At 39.5% G+C, this 16996-nt stretch overlaps 2 protein-coding genes across 5 annotated transcripts in view; both read left to right on the top strand.

The window, feature by feature from the left end:
• tacc1 (transforming, acidic coiled-coil containing protein 1) overlaps window positions 1-1546 on the top strand; it is a 41835-nt gene extending 40289 nt beyond the window's left edge. For all 4 annotated transcript variants that reach the window (XM_030729946.1, XM_030729947.1, XM_030729945.1 and 1 more), the window contains one exon: window positions 25-1546. In XM_030729946.1, the coding sequence (XP_030585806.1) occupies window positions 25-90 (66 nt within the window). In that variant the 3' untranslated portion in view covers window positions 91-1546. The remainder of the gene's footprint in view (window positions 1-24) is intronic.
• A 1399-nt stretch (window positions 1547-2945) lies between these two features.
• The window catches only part of loxl2a (lysyl oxidase-like 2a), a 26920-nt gene continuing 12869 nt past the window's right edge, over window positions 2946-16996 (top strand). Inside the window, exons 1-4 of the mRNA XM_030729158.1 lie at window positions 2946-3082; window positions 4877-5191; window positions 7723-7898; window positions 15039-15247. Of these exons, the coding sequence (XP_030585018.1) occupies window positions 4909-5191; window positions 7723-7898; window positions 15039-15247 (668 nt within the window). The 5' untranslated portion in view covers window positions 2946-3082; window positions 4877-4908. The remainder of the gene's footprint in view (window positions 3083-4876; window positions 5192-7722; window positions 7899-15038; window positions 15248-16996) is intronic.

Below are 16996 nucleotides of genomic sequence, written 5' to 3'. Positions count from 1 at the left end.
TCCTTTTCTCTTTGTCCCTCACAGAATCAAGAGATCGAGGAGCTCACCAAGATCTGTGACGAACTGATCGCCAAACTGGGAACGGAATAGGAGGCCTTTCATCAGACTCTGTGGCTCTTAATTGCTCCCTTCAGTTCGAGACTTTTCTCACAGCAACATGTGCTTTAAATCTTGTACGTGATCATAAATTAGGCACACTGCAACTTCTGTGGCATTTATTTTATTATGCAGTATATTACTGAAATACAGTATGGTTGCACTTGCTCATTTTCTCCTTTCAGACTGAACTATAATAATAGTACAACACTTGTTTTATTAATTATGTCATGACCATTGAAGAAGCACAAAATTATAATAGGATGTAATGTTTTTAAGAAGAAGCTCCGTGATTTGCTTCAGGATTCGCAGTAAAGTATCACCGTATGCTTGAGAGATTTCCCCATTTTCAAGTGTTGTCTCATCACGTTTCGTCTTACAAGGATTTTCCGCCACCACACGCTGCACGTGTGCAGGAACTAAGGGAAAAGATGACGGTGGCAGACAAGCATGCACATTTTTTGCACGAGAGCACATTTATACTGTAATTAACTGTGTTAATAATGCAGTCTGCAGCAAATACAAATGTGTGTTGAGTGCCTAAACAGATGATTATGTATAGTTTTCAGAGAGTTTAATTCAGATTAATTAAGTTGCCTTTCAGTTTGTTTGATTTTTTTATTTCATGGGTTTGCACAGCATGTCTTCAGTTAGAGAGGGTTTTTTAATTAAACCACAGAATCAAGACAAGGCAAGAATCATGTCTTAAATTCAAGTGTGTAATCATACCTACATCTGATGATACTTTGACAGTAATGCAGCAAAAGCTGCTTTACTGTGGCATGTTTCATTTTCGATTGCTCTGCATTTGAGTGTGGAAAAGTTACAGTTCCCATATAAATGATTTTTGGATTCTGTCCATATTTTCTTTATGAACCAAAACATTGCTTGTGCCTTTGAAAAAAAGAAGAAGAAAGAAAAACAGGTTGTTGTTGGGTTTTTTTTTCCTTCATTCATTTGTTTCCAAATTGCTGGCAAAGTGAACTGTAGACAGTGTATCTCTTTTATGATCAAACTGCAGTGCGTTGCAATGGGTTTGCAGTTTCAGTGCTTTAACTGCGGCGACAGATCAGCGAAGCCTGTGTTTTATGAAGCAGAGGTTCATCGTATCTCTTTTTGCTGTTGTCAACATTTTCTGGTCTGATTTCACTCGAACGAGCGCACAAGTGCATTTTTGGTCTTCTTTACATCAGCACACTCAGTTGCCAAATGTCACAGTAAAATGAAGTGGGTTTCAGTGTGACTCCATGTCCTGTTGTAGTGGTGTTAACATGAGTTGTAAGGTGCTTTTCAATCCATAATTATAGTACACTGTATGTATGTTTTGTACTTTATAAAAAAAGAGCAGTCATAATTTTGTTGCTAATGTTTGTATAATTAAAGTATACTCAGATTGTATGTCAACTGTTATATTTTGTGCATTCTTTAATAAATGGTTAAGATTTAATAATATGCCACTCTGCTTCTTGGCCGCAATCATTTAAGCTCATTTAACACATCAGCCTTCCACTGTGGCAGCAAATAAGTGAAAACAGAGGCACAATAATACACTGTATGTCCCTAAAGAGGGGTCATTAGCCACTTGATCTTCACTTACATTAAATGCTCTGCTGCTTTTTAAAAGCATATAAACACTAGTGGGATTTTGTTTGCAAGTCAAGAGTCTGCTGTTCCCCTGAGTAGTTAGATTAAGCTATTATAACAAAGTTTAATTTTAATGTCAACACCCAAATAGGTTCAGATTTGAATGCTGCAGACTTTTAAAAAATAAATAAACCTTGTTAACATCAGTCATCTCTGTCATTCATGGTTTTGTAGTTGTGTGTTTAGTCTGCTTCAACATTCCCATGTTCTGTTGCAACTTGAACAAAAGGACAGCCTCCTTCTTGCTCCTCTGGGCTAGAGCAGGGCCATCAATCACATTTTCAAGCTAAATGTAACAGAATGTGTGGAAAGCAGGTCATTATTACCTAATGCTGATTTATTTTGTAAATGGTTAACTATGTACAATAAATAATTTTACACCCACTGATGGTTCCTATCCACTGTTAACTTAATGACAGACAAAATCAGGCGGTCTTCTTCATGGGCCTACAGTTTGTACCTTGTTAAGCTGACCAGTCCCACTCTGGCATGGCAGTCTTTTTGCTGCACATTCTCTCCACCTGGTGGTGTCCTCAGCACCAACGTGCTAGGATGCCCTCATGGTTAAGGCACATACCACATAACCAAAACGTTCCAGCTGAGAAACAGCTTGTTTGGCTTGTCACTCTCTTCTTTCTTCCAAAGTTCAGTCAACCTCTATTTCCACACTGTCCTGTCTAATCAAGGTAAAAAAATATATATATATAAATAAAAAAATTGAAAGCTCTATATTTAACCCAGCACCAGCCCCTTTATTCTAATGGATCAGCCGATTCACTTTCTCACAGTCAACATCCCTATTAGGAGGACATCACCAGTCAAGATGTGTTCACCAGGGCAAAAAAGAAGAGGAAATCATCATGATTATTTAAATGTTTTGTGTGTGTGTGTGTGTGTGTGTGTGTGTGTGTGTGAGAGAGAGAGAGAGAGAGAGTTTTCTGGTTTTATCATGTTAACCTCCTAGTAGCGATAACTTGACAAAACTTGACAAAAAAATCCTAACTAATTTTATAACATAAAAATCCTAGGACAAATGCAAATGTAAGAAATGTCTAGATGCAAAGAGATCTAACTCTCCAGGACCCCCTGGATTTTGTAACTTCGGTGATCGGGTGGGAGGGGGCGGGTTCAGGATGCTGAGGCGCCCTCCCATTGGCTGCTGAGCGTGGTGAGGAGTGGGACGGCCGCGCGCTGCCAGCTGTGAGGGGAGAGCAGAGGACACGGCCAGCACAGGACTAACGGCACAAAGAACCCCTGCCTCACTCGTCATCCTCTCAGACAGGTTGGAAACCTCGGCATACTCAACAGCTTGTAAGCTACTGACTCGTCTCCGTCTGTCAGAGTAAGTCCGTTCACTTTGAGTACAGCCTCCCTCCTGCTGTCCGACCACTGACTGGATGGTTTTTAGCACGTGCATGAATGTGTGAAAACATATTATCTGCAGACTAAGATTTTACTTAATGGTTCCTCTCTGGACATGGCGTAAAAACATGGTTGGGTGTATATTTGCTTGTTTTTCTCTTTGATATTCAGTGAAAATGTATTTTATATCCAATGTTTTTCCCTTTTTAAGTGTCGAAGCTCTGTCAGAACATGGACTAGAGTGCTGATAGTAACAAACTTTAATCATGCACCGCTAACTCTGGTGATGACAGTAAACAGCTGTACTAAAGGCTCTGCAGGCTGTACCGATTTCTCCAACCTTAACCTGCATAAATCCTCTTGATTTATGCAGATGAACAACAGGCAATAAAAGAGCCCTGACTTTGATTGAAAAAGCAATAAAAGTATGTAGGATTTGAGAGTTGCCATTTCCCAGTTTACTTGCCAAGTCTTGCCTTTAATTGGCAAGCAGCTTAAACTTAATGTTTGATCCTATTGTTTCTTCGTAACTACATATTTAAGCTTTCTTTGCAAAAGCCTACAATGTAAAAAGCTCCATTCACACCCTTTCTGGAACCACGACTGTACATTCTTCTGTAGGACATGGGTGTGTCTCCACTTCTTTTTGTGAGAAGTATTGTCTGAGACAACAATATGTAGAAGTATTATTTACTCATATATTTTGTATTAAAGACACCTTAAGTGTACATGTTCTGGTTGGAGTATAGTTTGTGCACACACAGCTATTTAGAAAATCACCCAGAGCTCTGACAGACTCATTTAAAATTATTACAATGCTTTTTGTTTTCACTCCCTGGGTCAAATTAGGTGCTGTAATAAGACTGAATAGTAAAAAAGCCAAATTAAAGTATCTCCATAATCATCCTGAACCCATCTGTCGCTTTCATGGGGAGATTAGCCAGATGTTTCCGTATTGCAAAAGAGGTCTTACACAGTCTGACAATTTATAGACTGTGAACTTCAGAGGTGTTTTTTCAAGGCTATAGTTTGTTTGCTTGTTACTATAACATCAACCCAGGAATCCCACACCCATCCCACTCCCAAATCCCCTCCCTTGATATTCCAAACTGGATGATGTGAAGGTATCCTTGCGTTCCCTCTCCTCCATCCCTCCCTTTACTCCCCGAGGGCTCTTGGTCTCACCATTGACACATTCATGGTTTGCATTGAAATATTAATACATATGGAGTCAACTTTCTTTGTGAACGCTGGTTCAGAGAGTTTAGCTCAGCCTCCAGGCACAGATCAGCAGATAAATAAGTCAGGCAGCCCCCTCCCTGGAGGAGCCCACATTTGCTCTCCATTAGGCTGTCAGACAACAGAGAGAGGAATTCTTGTCACCTAACCTCTGTTCTTTCCCAGACTTTCCCCCAAATTCCCTCTTTTTGGCATTCATATCCATACATTTGCTCAATATACTGTGAAATTGTGGTGAATTTATTTTTACTATACTTGTGGTTGCAAAGGGGCTAGTGAGAGGTCTCAAGGAGTCTGATATGAGAGCCAAACCAGGCTTAGCATTTTATACAGATACTGCTCACTCTCAAATTATGGACTGAACTGCCACTTGCCACAAATGACTGTCTTCCTCTGCCTGCCTTCAGATAACTCATCATCCTCAGGTTACCTGCTTAGAAGGGGAAAAGCCACTTTTGAGCATGCCAAAAACTCATTTTATTGCAGTGTTATACAGCTGATGTTCACAGTTCTTTGTCTTTTTATCTCCTTTTAGAGTGTTCATCTTTTCCTTCTTCATTCTGCATCATGTTGCACCCGGTTGCTATCTGCTGTTTCCTTTCCACCTCACTCTGCGTGTTGGTGCTGTGCAGTGCCCAGTCAGACTCTGGCAACAGTGTGATCCAGCTACGTTTAGCTGGGGAGAAGAAGAAGCACTACGAGGGCCGGGTAGAAGTTTTTTACAATGGAGAGTGGGGAACAGTGTGCGATGATGACTTCTCCATCTCTGCTGCCCAAGTGGTGTGCAGAGAGCTGGGCTTCACGGGCGCCGAGTCCTGGTCGCCCTCAGCCAAGTATGGAAAAGGGGAAGGTAAGAAAAACAACATTAAGTTAATGAGATGTGTGTGTTGGTCACCAGGACAACCATCTACAATGTCATCAAATCAAAAGCCGCCAAAGTTCAAGTTCAGATTGTTTTAGAAAGTGAGGTGCAAGTTATAGTGGAATAATTTGAGCATCCCTGAGCTGCTCAACCACATCTATTCAGAAGTAGCCTATTGCTACACACAGTTTCATAATTTCCATGAAAGGCAGGTTTCCCCTTGTCTAAATGCTTATACCCCGAGGCACTGGTTTTCAGATCAGAGAAGTAAGACACACCAATCAGTTCAGGGCATTGGAAGAATGAACGACTGGAAACATTTGGAGCATTAATCAGACACACAGACGTAATCTCATCTCCTTCTTTTTATGCCTTTTTCTATCTTATGATTTCCTCCATAGCAGTAAAAACACTAACAGGATTCCCAGTTCTGTAAACGTGGCAGCTGCTGGTGGTGAATGTATGTTGGTAGCTCCAAATGAACTCTCGTTAAAGATACTTGTTTCCCCACTCAGTGAACTGCATGCAACGAGCCACTTCAAAAGTTAAAGAATTAACTTCTCAAAGCGCTGCTCTTGTTATGGAAATTTATAGTCAAATCATTGTGGCATTATGGATATAATATTGCATACCTATAGTGTTTTATGTAAAGCACTTAACAAGCAGTTTGTACTGTATATGTGTGTGCACATACTGTGTGAGGCAATTGCTTGAAGTCCATTTTAGCAGTGGTTAGATATATAAAGACCCTTTGGGATTGGGCTTTAGGAAGGGTGTGCCCTTCAAATGTTTCATAAACTCAACAAAATGACAAGTGTGAATAAGAAAGCTGCAAATGATATTCTGTCAGTAATCTAAAAGTTACACAATCTGAAATAAAATGATCAGTTTGAAAAGACATGTCTGCATGTGTGTGTGTATGGAATCTAGCTTTATCTCTGTTTTTTTGTTGGTGGAGACGGATGGCCATAAAAGTGATCGAGAGGACTTCAAATTTCCCATCGTGATGACTAATGCACTGTTGAAAGCAACCACCAAATGTTTCCAATTGAAGACATAACAGCAGAACAGTTATAAGGACATCCTATTTGGATGAGTGTTTTTCCTACAAGGATGCAAATTATATCCCCAGATGTTATTACACAAATGCTGTGTGCAATCCCATCTGCAAAAAAACAGAAAACTCAAAGTGTTACCAAGCTTTGGGCTATAATTTGATTAACTTCAAAATCCATTTAATGCAGATTCCTTTAGGAACCCTGCTCTGTACACTTTGTTCTGAGCTCTTTGGCTATGATATCGACATAAAGTGCCAATGAAGGCTTAATTTATAAATAAATAGCTCCATGTGCACAGTGTTCTCCGCTTTTTTTCTGTGGTTTTTAAATCCCCATAAGGCTTGCAAACATCTAGATTTAAAGCAACTGGCAATACTGAGTATTTGTTTAGATAAAGGTGTCTTGGTTTTCACTCAGCTGTATTCCAGCACCAGAGTGCTTGGCGCTTATTATGACGATGATCCAGGGGTAATCACCTCCCTGCCAGGAGGAGGCTACGTGACCATAAGATTTAGTCACTTTCTTGGTATGATCAGGATGTTCCCCTGCAACATGCTGAGACTGCCAGAATAATGAGCAGCCCGTTGGTGGTTTCCCTCACGTCTGATTCAGAACAGCCAGCTGGACAACAGATGATCCCCTTCAGCCATGACAACATTTATTAGGCAGGTTTTGGCTGAAAAAAATGCATCAGGTTATTTCAGAGGCCAAACATATCTCCACGTGAGTAGGTTTACTGTCTCTGTGGCTAGACTTCAGTGGACATGCTGGAACAGAAGCCAAAAGGGTGTGATTTACAACATGATCTGTCAGGGTGTAATGATTAAACCCTTCTTTTCTTTGGGTTTTTCTAAATGAAGAAGTCCCTCATTAGGAAAATCTAGTGAGAATTCGGGGTTTGGGATTTGTAGTTTGTTTGGGGTTTTTTTTTTTGCCAAGTCTGATTGGCAGATATTCTTTTATACTGTGTCCAACATATAGAAATATAGCTTATAGCATGTTGGGATTGTATTAAATATGGAAAATATAGGGTTGTATTATTTTTTATTTTTTATAAATGCATTTTTAAAAAAAGCTATCATGAAGACATCTCCTGACTGTGCACCACTGTCTGCTCAGCTGCGATGCTATTTGGCTGCATATGCTGCAGACACTGCTGACAGTATTAGCAATGGAGCTGTTAGTGCTCTACTGGACTAATTATATGATGACACTATTTGTAAATAACCCCAAGCATCTTTTTCTGCAATCTGATTTGTTAATGGTTTTCATATCAGCCCATACTGGACCACCAGTATCAGTTTGTAATCAGACAATACTGGCTTGTGATCGGCTAACTGATCACAGCTACTTCCTCTATAAATTTTTCCATAAGCACTATATCATCCCAGAAAAGTCACTATTCTTTCAGAATCTGAACATGTGTCTATTTGTGTGTATCTCTGTTTCTCTCTGTTCCAGGCCGTATCTGGCTAGACAATGTGCACTGCACAGGTGGAGAAAAGAGCCTGGCTCAGTGTGAGTCCAACGGCTTTGGAGTATCTGACTGCAGACATTCAGAAGATGTCGGTGTGGTGTGCAGTTCGAAGCGCATTCCAGGATTCAAGTTAATCCGGAACCATGCCAACAGCCAGGAGGTAGGTTTACATGGACCACCATACTCACAGTCAAAATACACGCATATGGTACAGTTGTATTCTAATCGATACATGTATATATGCATATAATCTTGCACAAATGTTAACAACAGGGTAGGGTACCTTGATTGCAGTATTGCTAACACTCATGTAGAATCAACACATGATTCAAGTACAAACATGAAACCTGAACGGATGCGCTGCACAATACAGGAATTGAGGTTAGGCTCAGGATGAAACAAAACCTTATCATAGTTTATGGCTTTGAATGGCTCCAAGTTTTGGGGTTTTTTTTCAGATCTTTCCACCTTTTCTAACTGAAATCAGCTTGCATCATTAAAAGCAGCTGAACTGTTAGAACAAGTTGTAAGATAAAATCCAAAAATTATGATTTTAAGAGGCTACGTGAAACTTACTTCTTGGTGTAACTTTGTTTTTTAAATGATTAGTAACAACTAATCATTATGTAAGAACCAATATATATGCATTTCATTTTATTCAAATTTAGCAATGCGTAAATCCCTCTTTTCTAAACACTGTGTTAAAACTGTAACTATGCTAATACCAACCTCCAAAAAGCTTAGCTGACCAGTTTGGATGGTTAAATGGACACACTGAGAAAAGTCCTTCTGTGTAAGAAGTCACGTCTGCCATGGCATCATGCAACTGAAATGATCCATGAGTCAGCCAAAATATTTAGCTGTCTGTTCCATGTTATACTAATGACTTTGTCAGGACTCTATTAGTCTAATAATGCCCACACCAGACCCCCCCACTCTGCACACTGAGATTGCAAAGATGACTCAGAGGGCAAGAAGTCCTTCCAGTCTGGCTGCTGAAAATGCCTCTGGACTGGATGGAAATCTGTTGGGGGCTTGTGCATGTGACAGGAGAAAGGGAGGGAGATTATAAGAAGGAAGCATTCCTTCAGCTTATCTGGAAGCAACTTCCTTTTAATAATAAGCTTTCAATATTTAAGACCACACTGATAGAGAGGAGATGCAACTTTATATGACAGTGTTTAACTGATGCTTCATTTTTTTTTGCTACTGGACTAAATACAGTTTTTTTTTTGTTTGTTCATGCGACGTGTGAGGTGGTAGACTTGGCTGCATTACAGGACTCTCTACAGCAATCAGAACAGTAACTATGTTTTTTCATTGGATTTAGTTGAGATAACATGTCTGAGGAGAGCATCTTAAATCCGTCTTTATTTGGTGAATGCCTAGTCTAGTCATGGGAGGGAAAGAGTAGAAGAAAGTTGAAACTGAAATGTTTAATTATGGACTGTTGAACCTTACTCACAATAGTCTTATTTATATAAGTTTTATATTTAAGCACAACGTTGTGTTTATTATGTGTCTTGTGTATTCAGGGCCTCTGGGGTGTTGCTTCAGTTCAGTCTCCCACCCTCTAAGTGTTTCCTTGGTTTGGCTGAAGCCTTTTAAGTCACAGGGGACAGGAATGGGGAAAAGGTGTAGCTACACCTCTGAACTATACTTGAACTGACACCAGCAAAGGGCAGCACTGTTCCTGAAATCTGTTTATTCACAGCATGAATTGACATTCTGTGCTCAGTGTGGAAAAATGTAAGTAAGGGTCAATATCAAAAGACTGAAGCACGGTGTTCTTTATAACTATGTGGATACTATGAAGAATATTTCCTCCAAAATAGTGAACATTTGTCTGAAATGTGATGTTTGTCTCTATGTGTCTGCTGATTTTTATATAATTTAAGCGACTTAGACCATTCGCACTGGAAGCAATGTCTTGATAAATAAATTTAAGTAGTGCATATCTACACAGCCCAAATTTGCCACAGACAACAATATTTTGTTTTTTGTGAGGGATCAGTCTTGAGACTGTTTTGCAGTGTATCAAAGATGGCATCTGACTGTGTCCAGTCTTGCTTTGACCACAAATAATAGCCTGCTGAAAATATCAGTCTATCATTAATAAAAAACAGAAGCTTCCCCTGGCATCCTGCTGCTGGCATGGGTTCCCTAGTTAGTATTTTTGCAGTACCAGTCAAAACCATAAAATCCTAAAAGTACCATTTACAAAAATATCAAGTAACTTTGCTGAAAAACAATTTCAGACAGTCCAATACTCAGTTAATCTGTGATCTTCCCAAATCGTGCTTCGTGGAAGTCGCGTCCATTTTGCTGCAGTCTGTTACTGATCTGGGCCTCCGGAGACAAAAGACACGAGTCTTGCCAATACAACCTTTCTCAGCTGGTTATGTAACTCCTAAAACAAGAACACAACATACATTCCACTGTGACTCATTATAATGTTAATTATTTTAACATGCAGCATATAATGCCCCCTATAACTCCCAACAATAACTGTTTTATTGTGCATGATGGATAATTTTACTTTCATCTATCTGACCCAGCACAGTCAGTTTAGTATTAACATGTGTTTGTTTCACACACAGACGGATGATTATGACAGAGGACATCTTTCTAACAGTAGGGGGGTTGCAAGAACAAAACTTTGTTTATTCTTTGTTTGGTAGTGATGATTAAACAGGCTTTGAGTTATTCAGTTTTTTATGTGGGAATGGCACAGTTACAGATCATGATGCTTCATGTAAGGTAATTATAGGTTCATGGTAAAGTTTGATAGGAGTCATTGCAGGATCTTCTTTACTCGGTGTTTTCCGAAAAGTTGGCACTGCTGTGCGCTTGTGTAATCGTTGCAGAATCCTGCTGTTATCCACCATCAACGAGGAAAATCTTTTTTGATTGTTCACAAAGAAAATAAGTGGTTTTCAGGTAACAAAGTTACACATTGCTGCCTGCAGAACATGATTATAAACAGATTCTGTGGTCTAGCCGAGCACAGATTAACTTCTTCCTGAAGAGAAGAAGTAAAAGCAGCTGCAGCTGACCAATACACCATTTATCACGTTTACTTCAAACACAAGCGCTTCATCAAGAATCAACGCCCAGCCTTGAGAAGTCATTTTGCAATAACAGAATGCAGCAGTTAAACAGCAGTTTGCACATCTAAACAGGGCAAAGGTTGCACTTCTCCATCAGATGTGATGTCATTGGCTCATGAGAATTTCAGTTATTTGCACTGTGTGCTATATGACAAAAGGAAGGAAATCTGAGCCAAAGTGGGATAAGCCTATGCAGGATGATGTATGCAGAGGCTTGTGAGGAGATGAGTGATCGAGGGGAGAAAAGGTTGATGCCTGTCAGGAGGCTCAAGCCAGAGTCTCTCCTGCAGATAGAATAGGCAAAACATTTAACACATGTTTGGCAGCTGGCCCCACTGTGGGCTGCATAGTGCCCAAGTTCTGATTTTTATTAGTCATTCTTGTACTTTTTGTGCACATTTTGCTGACTCATATTGTGCATATTGTATGTGAGCTGCTTGTATGACTGCAACACAACCTAAGTGTCTACTTTGTAAGGTTTAAACAAATAAGATTCAAGTTGTGAAATAGTGAACTTCAGAGTGTCTAAACTAGCCAGTTGTAGATTCATTTATTGAACACATGGAGAGTGGTTCAGCTCTTCTGTTATGACTCTGTCAAAGACAGCAAATAAATGTGTTTCCTACTGAACCTTTTTTTATTATATCAAAGCAATTTGACTAGTTTATTTGGACTTTAGCTGCTTTAGTGTAGTTTAGCGGGAATTGTGATTACACAATCAAATGTTTGTTTCATTTCTTATCTATTATATTCAGCACAGACACCTGTAAGCATGTGTGTTGGTTCTGAGATGAGTTTTTTTTTTTTTGGTCTTTTTCCCTGTCGCAATGGGAGAAGTCTACTCTAACAGGTATTCCAGATGCAGTGGCCACTGAAACTTTCTCTCTCCCCACACGCACATACACACACACACACACGCACACGCACCTTCACTGTAGTCAGTTAGAAAGGGGCCAGTGAGGCAGAAAATTTGGTGGGGCAGATGTAAAAGTCATTTCAAAGAGCCATACTGTTCTTTTGCTTTTTCACCTGAACTTTGGCTGATTAGCATTCATACTTGCCGTGTATCGTAGGCTGGTGAGCGAGTGGGTGACTGGCGCACGTGTAGATAAACGTGCAGCGGGGCTGGAAAGCTAAATAAAGTGGAAGAAATGCACAGTAGTGGAAGCGTTAGTCACTGGCTAGACCACAGTCTCGTGTTCACAGATCTACATTCTGAGGGGGACCCAGTCAAAAAAACAAGTCTGCTCCCCAGCTGGAAATAGTTCAGTAATGGACAGAGCTCACTTCAGAGACTAGCACCAAATAGATCTGAAGGAAGGGTGTTTACTTTTTCAGACATTACTTACAAGCAAAAAAAAAATATATGACTTTATTATGTTTGGATTTTAAAAAAAAGCTGTAGAATGAGTAAATCATTACAGGAAGTTGGGAAATGAGATGAGGTAACCTTGTAGAAATGCTCAACTGAGTATTAACCTCAGTGTGACCTGCAGGAGGAAAAGGCTGCACTCAGTACAGTTGGCTTGATATTCTTATTTCTGCTCATCATGTCAGGTAACACTGATTCTGATCAACTTACAAATCCTACAGTACACTTCAGGAATATGCTGACACTATAGGAAATATACCTATTTGTTTTCTTTATTGGTTTTTCTGTTTTTCGTTTCTTTTTTGGAACAAACTACTTGAAAAATGTAAAGCTACCAATAGGTATGTGTCTATAAACTTAACTTATAACAATGACTGGGAACAGGCAAAAACAGCTACAGCTCCGTTTAAAGATCAAATCTGCCAGTGAGCACCTCTGAAGCATTTGATACAGGCCATGCTTTTACACAGAGCCAGAGTTGGGTGTAGGCTTAGAACATGGCTGCTGGCACGGTGGTATTGATCTTCTCACCTAACTGCCAGCAAAATGTTAAACCACTCCCTCTGTATTTCATAATATTGTAAAGTTATATTATTGCAGCTTTTTACTTGTGTACTTCATAACAGTTTGTCTGATTCCAACACAGAAGCTGGAAAGTGTTAAAATGTGACCAGTGTATAGAGTTGGGCGTATTCCAAACAGGATTACGCTAAGCTAGGAGGACACCCAGACTGATCCCAGCTGTGCATATCTGTCCTTTTCTCTTCAGCTCACATATTCAGAAGGCCAGTTTCCTCCCTCTGTGCCAAATGCAACAATGATCAAATGCATCTTAGTGACCTTGTGCCTTGGTGGTATTTTAGTCTTCATTTGGTTATACTTTTTTAATTTATTCATTATTTTTTATTCTAATTTTGTATTTGTTCTTTTTAGATGAAGCGTAGACCTTTTTTGTTTTCATGTGTGACATTTTCTTTTATTTCCTTTATGTTTTTTATATGTAATAGACAATCTTAAATCCTCTTGGTAAGTTTTAACTGGAGAACGCCAGCTGCGTGATCACAATCATGTCTCCTTACCTACCTTGCTAGACACGGAAAACACTCTGTCATGCTATGGCCAGCAGGAATCTTCTCATGAAAGAGTAGTTTTTACCCGCTCTAACCACTGCGGTCAGAGGGAGGACCAGGGTCACTGCTGAAGCAGTGTTAGTTGAGGCTCCTCCTTCACTGCAGTCTTGAATACTGAGAGACCCTGAAGCCTTGAACATTCCCTCAGGCTGACGCCATCTCAGGAAACCACCCTGCGGGCAAACATTTGATATTCTGGGAGACATGCCTAAATGTTGGGGTTTTTCAGTGTTGAAGAAACTGGCTGTTACAAAATTACTGAGTTCAGCATACCGCAGTGCAGCTCAGAGTTTTGGCTCTTTTTGGCACCCGCAGTACAACTTCACACTCAGTCAGGAACAAACGGCAGCACTTGGCTCATGGAGAGACATAAGGAAAGGCAGAGTTATTAGGTAGCTGCTAAAGCCCTTAGGTCAAAGGGTATCATTCTTTCCTGATTCAGGACACATGAGACTGATTGTGAGCCCTGGTGAGCTTTGCTCTTATTGGCTGGTTTTATAGTAAGCTCTGGCCATCCTACACAATCTTCAACCAGAAATTCATCAGTGTCTTAGCAAACCGCATCTTCTGTCTGACTTTAAGCATTCTAAGGATTGCTTAAAATCTAATTTTACATAATTTCGTGGATAACACTTTTTTTAAAAAAAAACTTCTTGTTTCACTTCTTCCTGTTTTCTGATACTTCTGAAATCATACTTGCTCTGTATCACAGGCAAGCATGATCATATCTTATATGATATGAAGTAAAAATACATTTGACCTACATTCCTTCCACATTTCTCAAAAGGGGTAAGAGTTGTATTTATCCGTTTGTGCTATCCGTTTCATCTTTGCTCCTGACTGAGAATAGTAACATTGATATATCTGTCTGAACACCCAGCAACTTGTGATGTATGAACTATCCCCTTTCAGCACTTTTTGTGAGGAATTCCAAACAGTTTGCCAGTTTTGAAAAAACCTATGAAGTGAAGTGTGCTCCTCACAAATCCTCCACAAGTTGTTCCATCAACAGACAATGATCTCAGTGATCCCCAGTTTTTGGAATAACTGCTTATACCTGATGAAGTTTCCATATCAGGGTGGCACTTGACTCCACTTTCAGACCCATCAACAGACAGAGGTAAATCCATCTGTTGGTCTGAGTCTAACATAATGGTGCATTCACAGAGACATTAGTTTCTCTCCTCAGTCTCAGTTTCACTGTTTCAGTTAAACAGACTTTACTCTTGACAGTGGAGCGGAGAAGAGACTAAAGTGAATTATAATTATGCAAGCTGATGGCAGCTTCATATAATAAAATATGAAATATAAATTTGCCAATAAGTACTAATCCAGGGGTGGGCAATTAATTTTCCCAAGGGGCCAAATTATGGCCTAACTGTAACATCTGCTCTTACCAGTAGCAGTTTATGAAGAGTTAAAATTAATACTGAGCAGAACTGAGTTCAGCTTATTGGTGCAGCCCTCCACAATGGCCCCAGTGTTTTTGCATGGCCCACTGGGAAAAGTAATTGCCCACCACTATCCATCTACAATAGAGCACAAAAATCTGTTTCAAATTTATAATACATGGAATAAAAAGTCATACTGCAGTCTGTGGTCAGTTTTTTTCCACTGACCTAAAGTAAAATACTCTCAAACTGTCTTTACTGAAGACTTATGAACATTACCTCTGTTCTGTTTGTCAGGGCTTGACAGTACAGGTGGAGGATGTGAGGATCAGAGCCACATATTCTCACAGAAAAAGGATTCCCATTACTGAGGGTTTTCTGGAGGTCAAAGATGGAGGCAAGTGGAGACAGATCTGCAGTGAGAATTGGACCAAGATGGATAGCAGGGTCATCTGTGGCATGTATGGCTTCCCTGGGGAGAAACGCTTCAATACCCAACCCTACAAGTGAGTAATGTTGTTGGGGCCGGCAGCAGGGTTTAAACAATTCCAACTATAGATATATATTATGAAATATATTATATGAAATATTCAGCTTTTAGTCAAGCTAAATATAGCTCAGGTTATGGGAATATCACAGTGCTGCATATGAATCCTTTTAAATTCACACCTGTGTAAAAAACATAACACAAAACTACATTGCATTTTCTGGCAGGAAAAATCAAACTTTTTAACTGCTTAGTTCACTTAGGAATGTTTAGCCTATACTAAGCTGATGTTATGAAACGTTACATAATAACCAGGTTTGTTTACTGTGGCCATCACTCACGCCTTCATCCATTTTCTACAAGAATAAACACACTTGGGCCTGTAGATTCTTGATAAGAAGCCAAACACCACCAGAGGAAGTTTCGGCATATGAAGGACACAACTGAGCGCAGTACAAACAGTGGCTCTCCTGGCTCCGTCTTTTCCGTCTGAGTTGTTTTATCACACAGCTTTTTAAGTGTCACAGGCAACATGCAGTCTGACACGACGAAAAACAGATGTTTTGTAGCTGCCAACATGGAAACTGAAGTTCACAATGGAACAGATGCTTGCTGCACATGAGAAAGCAATCACATGAGTGAGCAGATCACTCTCCCAGTCAGTGCTGGGCATTAAAATGTTCCAGAGCTTCCCAGAATGATGATAGTATAAAATCAACCTGAAAGACATGAAAATATATTTACAAGTAATGCCGGGCAGGTCGATGGCCATGTGTAATGTGGCCGTGTCTGCAACCGGATTTTCTCATAAAATTTTTTTTGGTGGGGTAAGCATTTCATTGATATGGTGAGATAAAAGCATCGTCTAATTTGATAGTAATGCATTTTAACCAAAGGAACTATATGGCACATGAAACCAGCATTTAACTTTGTTTATCACATAAGCTCATGAAGCTGATGTGGTTTTAAAACACACGATGCTGCTGTGGTTTGAGATGATTCAGTGTCTCAATCTAAATTTGGCATCACTTTCAAAGACTATTTATTCCCCTCGTGTTTGTACCCAACTTGAAGTTATATGTTCTGAGCATTTGAATAAGCTTTAAGAACTAAAAAGTTATAAATGAGGCTCCTGCTGGTTTCATTACATGGTATGCTGCTTCAGAGTCCACTTTTGTTGGCTTCTTCAGTGACCCCTAGTTGATTACTTCCATTCAAGTTTGGGGTCATAGGAATGTTAAGGAATTTTCACAAGAATACTCCCATTGTGCTTCACAGCAAAGGATGACGACTGCTGAATTCCTCTCACTAGAAAAGAAAAATGTCCATACACAATAAAACAGCTCCTTATGATTTCAGTAAAGTGTAAGAAAGAAAAGTAAAATCTTTAATATGTGAGAATCAGTGCCTGACTCTACAGTACTTCCAAATCACCATTAAACTTCTTTTTCTTTCCTGCAGTTCTAATATGGTATAGAAAATAGATTTTTAGAAACTTATATGAACCAGTTGGTAGTACACTGTTGTGATATTTTTTCAGTGAGTGATGATTAATGGTTCGGTGGCAATCCCAAGTAAAACACTTTTAAATATTGACTATAATGGATTGCTTTTCTCTGGAAAATTTCAAATCTGCAGCTTTTGTCATCAACTAATAGCAGTGGTTATTAGAGGTATTAGCAAAATGTTGGCATTTATCATTCTTGAGTCAAAAAAATAAGTATATATGATACGGTTTTTAATGTGGTTAGTAAATTATGCAAAATCA

This window comes from Archocentrus centrarchus, chromosome 5, assembly GCF_007364275.1.
Source record: "Archocentrus centrarchus isolate MPI-CPG fArcCen1 chromosome 5, fArcCen1, whole genome shotgun sequence".
Taxonomy (NCBI): domain Eukaryota; kingdom Metazoa; phylum Chordata; class Actinopteri; order Cichliformes; family Cichlidae; genus Archocentrus; species Archocentrus centrarchus.
This window is presented reverse-complemented; position numbering and strand designations above follow the sequence as displayed.